This window comes from Carassius carassius, chromosome 37 (assembly GCF_963082965.1).
Source record: "Carassius carassius chromosome 37, fCarCar2.1, whole genome shotgun sequence".
Taxonomy (NCBI): domain Eukaryota; kingdom Metazoa; phylum Chordata; class Actinopteri; order Cypriniformes; family Cyprinidae; genus Carassius; species Carassius carassius.
Genome location: NC_081791.1, coordinates 29,506,030 through 29,519,943, shown reverse-complemented (window position 1 = coordinate 29,519,943; position 13,914 = coordinate 29,506,030). Strand labels below are relative to the sequence as shown.

Genomic DNA, 13,914 nt, shown 5'->3' with positions numbered 1-13,914 from the left:
ACACACACACACACACACACACACACACACAGAGAGAGAGAGAAACAAACAATATCTCTTAGTATAATACAGATTCTTTTTTATGTATATACATATAATACTTTTTTTTTACATACTTTTATTAATCAAGGATGCATTAAACTGATCAAATGTTACAGTAAATACATTCTAATTAAAACACATGCTGTTCTTCTAAACTTTCTGTTCAACTGTGAATCCTTAAAATGCTGAAAAATACAGCTGTGCATCACAGAAATAAATGACACTTTAACAGAGATTCACACAGAAAACAGCTGTTTCACAGTAGAATAATATTTCACTGTTTTACTGTAGTTTTGATCAAACTAATGCAGCTGTGGTGAGCAGAAGAGACTGTACGAAGGTGATTCTCCAGATGTGTGTGTGAGTGCAGCTGTATATGACCCGCTTCAGCTTTATTTCCCATGATCCCGTCTGTTTTCTCAGCTGCTGTCTGTCACTGTGTTGACTCACATGGGGGAAAGTTTGTTTTCCTTTCGAACCGGGATTAAAAGCTTCCGCAGAGACAGAGAGGTGTGTGTGTGTGTGTGTGTGTGTGTCACATTTGACCTTTGACCTTCAGCTAATGAACCAGAAACCTGTGTGTGTGTCTCTTCAGAGCAGCAGCAGTGTATCTCACACTATTGGTGTTAATAAAGCAGACGAGGTGATAAACACACTCAGATCACACGGACAGGAAGTCCCCAGCACACTTCCTGTTTCTCCACAGGCACTGGAGCTCAGAAACACCCTTCTGATCGCCTCCTCTATGTTTATTCGACACTCGTACATCAATGGAGATGATTTATTCTGCTCTCAGATGATGTGTACATCTCAGTTTCAGACGAACAGATCCTGGCTTTGTGCTCCAGGGTCACATTTTGTTTTAATGTTTATAAGTGATATTTTGAGGGATTTAGATTTTCAGGAAAGCGTGTATTTTATTATATTATTATGTCTGTTCACATCGTTCTCTTGCTGCGTCATTGAAACGCGATTCGTCTCGTTCTGTTGTTTGTCCTCTCTCGGGTGCCGTGTGTGTGTTGTTAGTTTCGCGCATGCGCAGTGAGAGCGCTCGCTTCAGGGTAGCATGCCGTTCAGTTTGTTATCTGCTCTTTGAATTACGAACATTATGATCTGATTGTGTTATATTGTTAGTATTGTCAAAAATATAATATCGCAGCTAACGTTGTATAAAAGAGTTTATAAGAAGAAGGGAAAAAGACAAACGGAATGAACGAGTTTGAACAGTAAGTTAGCGGCTAACGGCTAATTAAACTAATCTCTGATTCACAACATTGACAATTTATAGTATAAGTAGATTAAGTATATAAAATCATGATAAGTGTATATATAGGATAGTTATATATATAGCGTTACATCTAACAAAAATAAACCATAGTTTTATTATATTAATTAATAATCATGTTTTTTTGCGTATTTCTTGTTATTTGTATAACCACAGTTTTACTGCAAATACCTTGCTTTAACTATAGTAAGATTTCTTGCTTTTATTTGTAGTGAAATCAAGGTCAGTTTTCGTAATAGATTTGTGTGTGTCAGAGAGAGCACAGAAGCATTGTATTGGTCAAAATTATAAAATATATATAATTTAATTACACTAGAATCATTATACCTAATCAACATATAATTGTAACCTTTAAAAATATAACATTTATTAATTCATTTCTATAATACTATTAACTTTTACATTTGAATAAGGTTAATCTTTTTTTGATAATGTTTCAGTCTGAGCATAATAAAGTGCTGATTTTACAGTATTTTGACAGTAAATGTGTTTGTAGTTTAAAGGAGGAAGACTGTGGTGAGGAGGAGGAGATGAAGGACAGTAATGAGAGCGACGGAGGATCAATCAACAACAACAACAACAACATCAGACGCAAGGTGAGACACACACACACATCATATAAAATGATGCATCGATGTCATGATGAAGGCCTCACCCGTGTGTGTGTGTGTGTGTGTCAGACGGTGACCCCCGGCGCAGGCGAGCACCCGCTGCAGTATAACTACACGTTCTGGTATTCGCGCCGGACCCCCAGCAGACCCGCTAACACACAGAGCTACGAGCAGAACATCAGACAGATGGGGACGGTGGCGTCGGTCAGACACTCACTCGGAGCTTCAGTTCTGGTCCAGATCCGTGTGTGTGTGTGTGTCTGACTGTGTGTGTGTGTGTGTCCTTCCTCAGGTGGAGCAGTTCTGGAAGCTCTACAGTCACCTGGTGCGACCCGGAGACCTAACGGGACACAGCGACTTCCACCTCTTCAAAGAGGGAATCAAACCTATGTGGGAGGTGTGTGTGTGTGTGTCCCTGGATGTGTCTACATGCTAACAAACAAGTCATTAATATATATATCTATATTTTATTCCATGGTGTGTCTGAATGCTGGATTGTGATTGGCTGGCAGGTATGCAGTGAAACACATCATAATGTGATGGATGTGATCTTCATGTTAACTCATGTCTCGTTCAGTCAGATTGAAGAGCTGCTGTGATCTTAACTCACAGCCCTGGAGCTTCATCCTACACTAATATTAGCTCATTAGATGATCCTGAGTTGAGAAATATCAATAAAACTTTCCATGATTACGTACAATTCTTTTTCTCGCTCAAAAAAAAAAAAGATTTTTCAAATTATATACGTATATCACTTGAGAAAATAGCAAAAACAGGCAGATGTGGAAAGTTTAGTTGTTGATGCGGTAATGTAAGCTGAGTTAAGTGTGTTCCTCTTCTCCGGTTCTCTGTTGATTGTGTGAATCAGGACGAGGCCAATAAGAACGGAGGGAAGTGGATCATCCGGCTGAGGAAGGGTCTGGCGTCTCGTTTCTGGGAGAACATCATCCTGGCCATGCTGGGCGAGCAGTTCATGGTGGGCGAGGAGATCTGCGGGGTGGTGGTGTCCATCCGCTTCCAGGTGACTGACCAGCATCCTCATCACTGTGTGTGTGTGTGTGTGTGTGTGTGAGTCTGACCCCAGTGTGTGTCCGCAGGAGGATATTCTGTCCATCTGGAATAAAACGGCCAACGATCAGGTGACCACGTCACGGATACGAGACACACTGCGGCGCGTGCTCAACCTGCCCCCCAACACCATCATGGAGTACAAGACACACAACGACAGCCTCAAGTACGTCATTCACCTGAGACACACGAGTCAGTCTGAAGCTGAATAATCATCTCTCCTGTGATGTGTGGTTTGTGAGGAGGACAATATCTGTCTGAGATACAACTATTGGAAAATCTGGAATCTGAGGGAGCAAAACAATCTGAATATTGAGAAAATCATCTTTAAAGTTGTTCAGATGAAGTTCTTAGCAATGCATATTACTAATCAAACATTAAGTTCTGATATATTTGCGGTAGGAAATTTAAAGGGAATTTTTTTCCAGAAAAAGTCTTAATTGTGCGATAACTCACAATTACCTCTTGGTTAATTACTATAATATTAAAAGTTAATACAAGCTTTTTTCAGATGTAGTAATCAACGCTCAGATCTCAGTCGTCTGATGTAATATAATTCAGTTCCTCCTACTTTTATTCCAGTATACACACATTGAGATGTTACTAACATCTGTGTTATGTCTTGATCACTGAGAGAGGTTTACTCTACATCTTGATCTTGAGTGGGTTTAGATCAGATCTCGTCTGCTTCTTGTGTTTCAGAGATAACTCCAGCTTCAGGAACACCAAGATCACTTTGTGAAGACATGGAAATAATATTCATACGGACACTTTCCCTTTTACAGCCCGAGCAGCGGTGTGAGCGTGTGTGTGTGAGTGTGTGTGTGTGTGTGTGTGTGTGTGTGTGAGTGTGTGTGTGTGTGTGAGTGTGTGTGTGTGAGGACACTGTCCAGGATCATTCCTCGAGTTCCATTCATCCTGGTTAATTCGTCAGTAACTCGTTACTTCAGATTCAGTGTGTGTTTGTAAGGAGACATGATTAAAGAGTTTCTCTGCACAGTTCAGTTCCTGTTTATTTGTTCATTTCACAGCGGGGTCAGAAATAAACTTTTCCATTAAGAGGTCATTGATTTCCACTGGCATTTTTATTTTATTTTTTACATTCGTGAGAGCATTTTTAATCACTATTTTAATAATTCTATCTGTTTCCAATCACAATTAATTGTTTCAAATTGTTTTATGTTTAAAAACTGAAGCTATGACTGCAGTGTTGTGATAAAAAACCATTACTGTCGATTATTGCTCTTGATATAGTAATAATGATTATTAATGTCAACTAATAGACTGCATATAAAACTTGTTTAGTTTTATCAACATACTGCAAGCTGATGTACAGCTTTTATGATCTTCACCGGTTTCAGATGAAGTGTATTTTGTTTGTCGCGTGGCGGTTTGATGACGCGTTTCCGCTTCGGTCACGGCGCGATTTGAAGCGCGAGACACTCAGACGGTAAACAAACTCTAAACTCTCGAGTTTGAAACTGTAGAAGTGTGTGAAGATCTTCATTGTGTCACTGAGAAACTCTCCTCAGAGAAATACAGCGTTTATTCTGAACACAATACTTCATTCATGACGTTCACTCTGCGTCAGGTTTGATTAATTATTAATTATTTTAAGTTTTTTTTTTTTTCTTAGTTTTTTTGCTGTTGTCATATAACCGATATAATCAACACCAAAACAAAATGACCCTGGAGCACAAAACCAGTCAGGGGGAATTTTCTGAAATTGAGATGTATGCATCATCTGAAGCTGAATAAATCATCTCTCCAGTGATGTGTGGTTTGTTCGGAGGACAATATCTGTCTGAGATACAACTATTAGAAAATCTGGAATCTGAGGGAGCAAAACAATCTAAATATTGAGAAAATCATCTTTAAAGTTGTTCAGATGAAGTTCTTAGCAATGCATATTACTAATCAAACATTAAGTTTTGATATATTTACAGTAGGAGATTTACTAAATATCTTCATGGAACATGATCTTTACTTAATATCCTAATGATTTTTGGCATAAGAGAAATGTGTAATTGTGGCTCATACAGTGTATTGCTGTCTATTTCTGCAAATATACGTCTGTGACACTGATGACTGCTTCTGTGCTGCAAAATACATATATTGAACCATCTCTCTGTCTGTGTGTGTGTGTGTGTGTGTGTGTGTGTGTGTGTGTGTGTGTGTAAACTGGGTAAGTCAGTATTGAACACGTCACAATATTTCTCAGTAAATATATTTGTAAAGGTGCTGTTGACTTGAAATGTTCACCAGATGTCGATAACACTCCACGTGATCCATACATACAAAGAAAACAATATCAATAAGTTCAGAAAAAATATGTCACCCTCCGGGAATATAGTTTTCCTTGCAGAAGTATATTTTCTGGAGAAACATTGAATAATTAATCAGATTCACCTGTCGTGGTGTGAGTGTGGGTGTGTGTGTTGTGTATGAGAGTACACTCACACACTCCTTCCTGTGTGTGTCTTCAGCTCCTGGTGACCCTGTGGACGAGATCTTAATAGGGGTCAGAGATAGAGGTCAGAGATAGAGGTCTTCACGGGTCCAAAGATTTGTGCCCGAACCCGAAAGAGACCCGTAATGTACTACACTGAAACGACCCGGACCCGTCTATTATTTGAAAGCTGGACCCGAACCCGTCGGGAAGACACAGACCCGACTGGACCCGATTGTCACATATTCCATTTTAAATTGCTATTACAAGTCAATAAACATGTTGCGGAAAAAAAAACCTATATCTTAATTTAAGGAGCCGTAGTTTGTGATGCATTATAATCACATTAAGGAGTACCTGACTGCCTGTGATGCATTATAATCTTCAGACAAGAAAGTTATCCATGTTATTCCGCTCGTTATTCCAAGTCCAAGCTGAATCCACTCATTGTTTCAGCTTCAAAGTTCCACTTGCTGTCACGGTGACGGATGACAAATGCAGCTGTGCACATACTGACTCGAGTTAACTCCGAGCGCCAACCTCCCGCTCTCTCTCGTGAGGCCAATAAGGAAGTGACTAAAACTGCAATTCATCGACTGGCCGCTTGAGGCTGGCTGCAAAAGGGAGTCAGTCCCATAGACTCCCCATGTTAAAATGCCCAAATTTACAGCAGGAAAAAACATGTTTACAGCCTGGTTCAAAAAATTATTTTGGTCTAAATAGCTAAATTTGCCCTTCATGACAACTGTGAGGGGGGTGAATTTTTTTATAACTCATCCGTTTAAATTATATTAAGTCTTAAAGTTATGCATAATTAAGGGCGTAGCCACTTGAGTGACAGGTGGATTGCCGCTGCTGACACTGCCGTCGCGCTAGGTGGGCGTGGCTACAGCAACTAGCTCCCGCCTTTTTGCCCATTTTTGATTGTCCGGCAGAGTCGCGCGGTGACGCACTGCCAAGATGGCGACAGCCCGCTCTACACACTTTAGGCTTCAAAAACTCTCTTCAGGAGTCTACGGGTGACGTCACGGACACTACGTCCATATTTTTATACAGTCTCCGGTTAACTCGCATAATAACTTCGACTGTTTGCCCTTTTGAACTATAATAACGATCGCTCGTGCAATGCCATGGCCGCTGACGCCATCATCTCTGTGCTCTCTGCTCTGCGTCGAGTCTGAATCTGACCACTAACACTTTAAGATTAAACGGGTTATTTATATTAGTATAAAAATGGGAGAAAATGTAAAGCGCGGTTTGTCCCTCATTGGTTGCCATAGAAACATGACACGCGCTCGAGACTGCACATGCGTGTTAGCTGGATCATCCTAAAATATGATTTAACGCAATTTGAGGGTCATAGAAAACATTCATGTGACAGTTCACCTCAGATTGTGTTGCTGATTTGAAATATATTAAATATGAGTGTGTCAAGTCTGCAAGCATTATTACCGTGCGGGCACTTGCATTCTGCGCGCTCTGCTTCTAACGGCAGAGAGAGAGAGAGATCGCTGTTTTTTTTTTTTTTTTTTGCTCACTCTGTTCTTTTCCTAATTTTACAAGTTGCAAGTTACAAAAAACACAAGCAGTGTCTGATCACGGCCGGGTGTTCTCCGAGTCCGATGACTCCGATCGCACGGGTATTACACACAATGTTAAACAGACCCGGGACCCAAAGTAATAGACTCGGACCCGACCGTCCCGGGTCGACGGGTCTCGGGTGCACTGTGAAGACCTCTAGTCAGAGAGTCTGGAGATCAGTGGCAGAGCCGGGATGTTTTCATAGGGGTGTCCAGGGGGGGGGTCAGCGACCAGTCTGGGGTGTTTGACTATAATGTACTGGACTGTTTTCGTTTCAAAAACACAACAAAGTACAATTAATTTCTGCTAAACTGTAATTGAGATATTTGTGAAGATCAAGTAATACTGAGTGAATATGACCATTTGAACATGTAGTTATTCTAAAACATGTATTATTCTTCACCTCCTGTATTTTATAAAGGGGCTCACTATAGCTTTATTGCTCATTCAACTTCTCAAAACTCCCCAATGCTTGCTCTCCAATATTGCATACTAATGGATGAGACACGCAGAAAGATGTGAAAATGGCTGGAAGTCAACAGTAGACATAAATGCCAGGATATAAAATTTGTTATTTTATGCATTTCAATTTTCATATATGTTCTACTAGATCTGTAAAATTTGTAATTTATTGCACAAATAAATCTGAACACAGTACACTTATACTAGTATAAGTGCACTGTGCTCACATTTATCTATGCATTAAATTACAAATAAAAATACATATCAGTTTGTGCCTTAGGTATTCTCGAATTATAGAATATATTTTAGAACATGCATTTAAACAACGTTCTTGCATAATGCGTATACATGCAAAGTTTGCAGCTTTAATCATCTTTCTGGACATTGCATGACTGACGACAGAACTGGGTATGTATGCTCATATTTCTTGTGCGGGTTATTTATGATGAAGTGATAGGGCGTGCACAACAGATCTGTGTACTGTTGAAGAGTATGCACCGTGAGCAAAGTAAATCAGCTAATGGGACAGGAAAGTGTGTTTTACTGACATATAGGCTCCGCCCCTGCTGGAGATAAGACTGTCTTAAAGTGTTCTTCTTTCATGTTTAAGTGTGTGTTTAGCTGCACACGTGCTGATCACACACACACTGCTGAGTGTGAGTCTGGCTGTGTCCAAATTCAGGGTCTGCATCCTTCGGAGTACTCATTTGAAGGATGTTACGTCACAGCGCCGCGGGAAGGCTGTCCAAATTCGTAGGATCCTTCAAATGCGGCCCACAAATACGTCCTCCTTTTCCCCGAATTGGAAGGATGGGTGTGGTGGATCCTTTCCCGTCCTACCTATCCCATAATTCTTTTCGGCAGACGGTAATGGCGGACGAAGCGAGCGGTAGCGGAGTGGGAGAGGAGTACGTTTTTTAAAAACTGGCTTTTCAAAAAAATATATTTTTTCAGTGGTTGTCTAGTTAGGCATTTTGTTTTAAAACATAAATGAAAATAGGCTATAATGGCTTACCTGGATATGACTGTCTTGTAGTCTGATATAAAAAAAAAACTCTCCGACAACGAGCAAAGAAAGTATTTGATTTATTTAATTGCTTTATTCCTTCAAAAAGATTTAAAATGAGGAGAATAACTTTGTTTGTCCATGTTCCCGCTTCTTGCTTAGCGCTGTCACGGTTGCTAGGCGACAGGATATGAGCAACGGGTAAGGGAGGGAACTGAAAGAAGGGTAGGCTGTCCAAATTCACAAACACCGACTTCCAGGTTTCGCGGTCGTCGGAGGACCCCTCTTCCTTCAACCGGGTAGGAAGGATCCTAAGGAGGATGCAGACCCTGAATTTGGACACAGCCAGTCTGTGGACTGGATCTGCTGATCTTCTTCTTCTTCTTCTTGGATTTTATTGGCGGTTGACACAGAACACAATGGTGTATTTCCGCCACCAACTGGTATGGAGTGTGGATCAAGATGACTTTTTTTTTTTTTTAATTCTCTCCCACAGATTAGATTCCACAAGAAACTGAAGAATAAAATTATAACACTCATTTCTCGAGTTATTTTGCAGAATATACTTTGGTATAAATTGCATTTTTATTTTTTTTAAATTATGAATTAACAACCTTCTTTCATTCTCATATTTCTGACAATGCATTAAAACATGCTCTACTGTTTCCTCTTGCCCACAATAATCACATCTTCCCGTATCATGTTTACCCATTTTATAAAGTGTACTATTTAATCTTGTGTGTCCAAATCTCATCCTTGATATTACAATTTCTTCTCTCCTGTTCTTCCCTGCAATTCTCATCTCTCCCACTTTCCTTTGAATTCTATAGAACCACCGACCTTTTTTCTCCTTGCCCCACTGTTTTTGCCACCTTTCCTTTAGTCTCTTCTTGATAATACTCTTTATTTCATTCTTACTTAAATTAACAATTAAATTAATGTCATTGTTTTTAACTGCTTCTTTTGCTTCTTTATCTGCAATTTAATTTCCTTGGACACCAACATGTGCAGGCACCCACAAAAATACTACTGTAATCCCCATCATTTGAATTCTGTATATTGTTTGCATTATCTCCATTAAAATATCTGGTCTACTTTCTGAATGACTGTATTGTAAATTAGCCAATGATGAACATGAGTCTGAACATATAACTGATTTCACAGGTCTTATTTCTTCTATCCACTGTATTGCTAATAATAATGCAACCATTTCCCCTGTATAAACAGATAGCTCATCACTGATCCTTTTCCTTATTGATAAATGAAACTCTGGGACAGTAAATGCTACTCCTATCTTGTTGTCTGAACTCTTTGATGCATCTGTGTATATCTGAACATAACTGTAGTACTCATTAATATATGTCTGTACATTATATGAATTACATTCCTCTCCCTTGTTTCTCTGTTCTAACAATGTAAAATCAACTATAGCATCTGAAGTACCCAAGGTTTTATTACTGGTAATGGAACAGTAGGACTAACATTTAATTGATTAATTTTAAGTTCTGTGGCTTTCTGCATCACAGTCCATCCAAAACTTTTAGTTTTCCTCCTCTCTTTCTCCCAACATGGCTTTAACGTGTCTAGTGTAGGATGCTCTTGACTATGGCCTTGTAAATTAACCCAGTAATTCAATGATAGCTGTACCCTTCTCATTTCCAAAGACATTTCCCCCATTTCCACCTGTAGCGCTGTAATTGGAGTAGTTTTTATAGCTCCTGTACATAGTCTAAATACCTGATTCTGTATATTATCTAACTTTTTAAGAGATGTTTCTGCAGCTGATCCATAAACCACACACCCATAATCTAACACAGATCTAATCAATCCATTATACATGGCCTTTAATGCCATCCTATCTGCTCCCCACTCACTACCAACTAAACATCTCATTGTATTTATTATTTTCTTACATTTATTTATTATATTCTGAATATGCACCGCCCACGTAACTCTTTCATCAAACCATATCCCCAAAAACTTAAAATATTTTACTCTTTCCAGTTCTTGATTATATAATTTTAGTTTGACCTCACTTCCCACTTTCTTCCTTGTAAACAACATTATTTTTGTTTTATCAACTGAGAATTTAAAACCCCATTTATATGACCATTCTTCAACTATTGTAATAGCCTCCTGTAATTTTTTCACAATAAAATCAATATTCCTTCCCCTTTTCCAGATTGCCCCATCATCAGCGAAGAGTGAGAGGCCCAGCCCATTATCCAAATCTTCAAACACATCATTTATCATAATGGAAAATAATAAAGGACTTATTATACTTCCTTGTGGAGTACCATTTTCAATTGTGAATTTTTCTGAATAACTGTTTCCTATTCTCACTTTTAGTGTTCTGTCTGATAAAAAATCCTTGATCCATCTAAACTTTTGACCTTTGATACCTAACGTATACAGTTTAATTAACAACCCTTCTTTCCACATCATGTCATAAGCTTTCTCTATGTTGAAAAAGACAGCCACTACACTTTCTCTATTTATTTGTGCTTTTCTTATCTCATGTTCTAAACACACCGCCGGATCCATTGTATTTCTTCCTCTCCTTCCACCTTTGTGGTAATTTTCCTTCTTCCCATGATTTATTGTACACATTTAATAAAACTTCCTTAGATACTTCACTGAGATGTCTTAGCATTAAATAGCAAATCTGATCTATACCTGGAGCTGAATTCTTGGTTTTTCTAAGAGCTCGATTTAACTCTGCCTTTGTAAATATCATATTTAATTGTTCATTATTAAATTCCTCATTCTGTATTAAGTCTTTAAACTGTTCCAATGTCCTTTCCCTTCCTCTTTTACCCTCCTTACTACTATTATCTGATTTATGTACTTTAACAAAACTTTTTGCAAGCATTTTTGCTTTCTCTTCATCTTTTATTGCTATTGTATCACCATCTTTTAATACTGGATACCCAAATTCTCTTTTTATCCCATTCATTCTTTTTATCATATTCCATACTTGCCCAATCTCAGTTTCCCTTCCCACTGTGTTACAAAACCTCCTCCAATAGTCTTTTTTACGATTCTCCTAACATTTGCTTGCATCTTTTTATATTCAATGAAGTTCTGAAAACTATGATTCTTTTTTAACATTTTAAAAGCTTTATTTCGAGATTTAATTACTTTATCACACTCTTTTGTCCACCATGGCACAATCTTCTTTTTTTTCCTACCTCCCTTCCTTGGAATAGACTGACTTGCTGATATCAATATAGCATTACAGATATCATTATTAACCTCATCAATCCCTTCTTTAACTTTAATGTTTTTCATTTCTTGTTCACTTATACTCCTAAATTTCTCCCAATCTGCATTTTCAAAGAACCATTTGTCTACTCCTCTTGTATCACATTTTTCTAAACTTAGATTTACCTCAATTGTTATAGGGTAATGATCACTCCCTATAGTTGTTTCTCTAATCACCTCCCATACGCATATACCCGCTAGTGAACTTGACACAAGTGTAAGGTCAATAGCTGATTCTACTCCTGTTCTCACATTAACCCTTGTTCCCCCACCATCATTTAAACATACTAATTCCTTTAACTCCATTAATTCTTCAATCACTATTCCGTTTCCATCATTGCAATTGTCCCATAGTGTGCTATGAGCATTAAAGTCTCCGCAACATATAACTTTTCCTTCTAAGTGTACAATTAGTTCACCCAACACCTCTAGTGATAGTCTTTTACAAGGATTATAAAAATTTAGAATTTTAACATTTCCTTTTTCCCCTAAAATTTCTATTACTATAAACTCCAACATTATTCCTTTTCCTATAACACTATACTGTACTCCTTGTTTTACAAATATTATACACCCTCCCCCAATATCTTCCTCTCTATCTCTACGTACACAATCATACCCTTTAATATTAAAACCCAACACTGGCTTAAGCCAGGTTTCCTGTATGCATACGATTTCTGGTTTCTTTCTAAGCTCTTTTATAAAACCTTTAAACTCTTGACCATTCGCTAACAAGCTTCTTGCATTCCATTGCACAATATTCAAGTTGTCTTGTCACCTGCACCTCCTGACTTCCCATCTCCTTCCAGTCTTTTATTGATGTTTTCCCAGGATATATTGTTTATACCCAAAAACTTTTCAGCTCCCTTCACAATTATTTTTATTTTCTCTGTTTTTTGTCGAACTTGGTCCGTGCAATTAATTACATATGCCACAAACAAAATTAGTCTATCCACTGTCAGTGTTGTACCACTTTCTTCTGGTCGCCCAATCTCTTGACTTGACATGTCTTTGCCAGTATCATCACTTCTCCTTTGCTCTTGTACCTTCTTTATTGCTTCTGCATAGCTTAGGTTATTTACAACTTTTACTTGTTCAATTTCCACGGCTCTCTTTCTTACGTTACATCCATTGTATGTTACCCGATGTTGCCCACCACAATTACAGCACTTGTCCTGTGCACTCTCTTCACAATTTTCAAATCTATGATCACCTCCACACATAGGACATCTTTGTTTTCCTTTGCACACCGCTGCTATATGTCCATATCTTTGACATCTATAACAGCGGAGTGGGGGAGGAATATATGGCCTCACTACAAAACTCATGTACCCAATTTTGATTTTTCCTGGAAGCACAGAGTCCTGAAACTCCAAAAGAATTGACAAACTGTCAACTCTTTCCCCATTCATTGTTTTTTGCAACCTTTTTATTCTACTTACTTCACCCCCAGAAATACTTTGTTTTAGTCTTTCTAGATCCTCCTCAACAGGAATGCCTGTTATTACTCCCTGTTTCAGCCGTTTTTCTCCCAAGATCTTTCTTTCATTCACTTTTTTCTTACATACATTCTCAATTTTTAGAGCTTTGTTTTTCTGCTCATCAGTTTTACATATCACCAACAGGCTTCCGTCTCTCAAAATCTTAGCCGTGTCCACTTCTCCTAACTTTTTCTTCAGTTCTCTAGACAATGCTACTGGACTTAGGTTAACATGTTCATCTTCCTTTCTAAATTTAAGAATTACTTTATATTGCTCTCTTTCCATATTTTTCCGGACAACCCTACTCTCTTCCTCAGAGCTGTTTTCTTCTAATCCTCTTTTACTGGATTGGCTATACTCCAACCTCGTTTCATTTCGCCCACTCATTCTCTTTTCTTGTCCTTTCTTACTTACTAGATTCCAATCATCTGACTCCATTTCATCATCCTCATTTACCCCAGAAAACATCTCAATCCAGTCACAAACCAGTTTATGTCAACCGCCGTAAACTCCAAACACAACGCCGAAATCTCCGCCCAGCGTGTCCTAGTTATCTTCACGGATACCTCCAAGTCGAACCCGCTACCAACAGGATTCCAAAAACCGGATCTGCTGATCAGGTGACACTCGTTCATTCATACTGATTGACTGATTGATTGATTGAA

General features: G+C 38.5%; 1 protein-coding gene across 1 annotated transcript; it reads left to right on the top strand.

Annotated features, from left to right (window-relative positions):
- The first annotated feature begins 1,056 nt into the window (after positions 1 to 1,056).
- Positions 1,057 to 3,897, top strand: LOC132118633 (eukaryotic translation initiation factor 4E type 2-like). The gene is made up of 7 exons (XM_059528601.1): positions 1,057 to 1,268; positions 1,824 to 1,923; positions 2,008 to 2,142; positions 2,231 to 2,335; positions 2,807 to 2,959; positions 3,036 to 3,172; positions 3,709 to 3,897. Exons 1-7 carry the CDS (start codon positions 1,252 to 1,254, stop codon positions 3,746 to 3,748), a joined length of 687 nt encoding a protein of 228 aa, XP_059384584.1. The 5' UTR covers positions 1,057 to 1,251; the 3' UTR covers positions 3,749 to 3,897.
- The last annotated feature ends 10,017 nt before the right edge of the window (positions 3,898 to 13,914 follow it).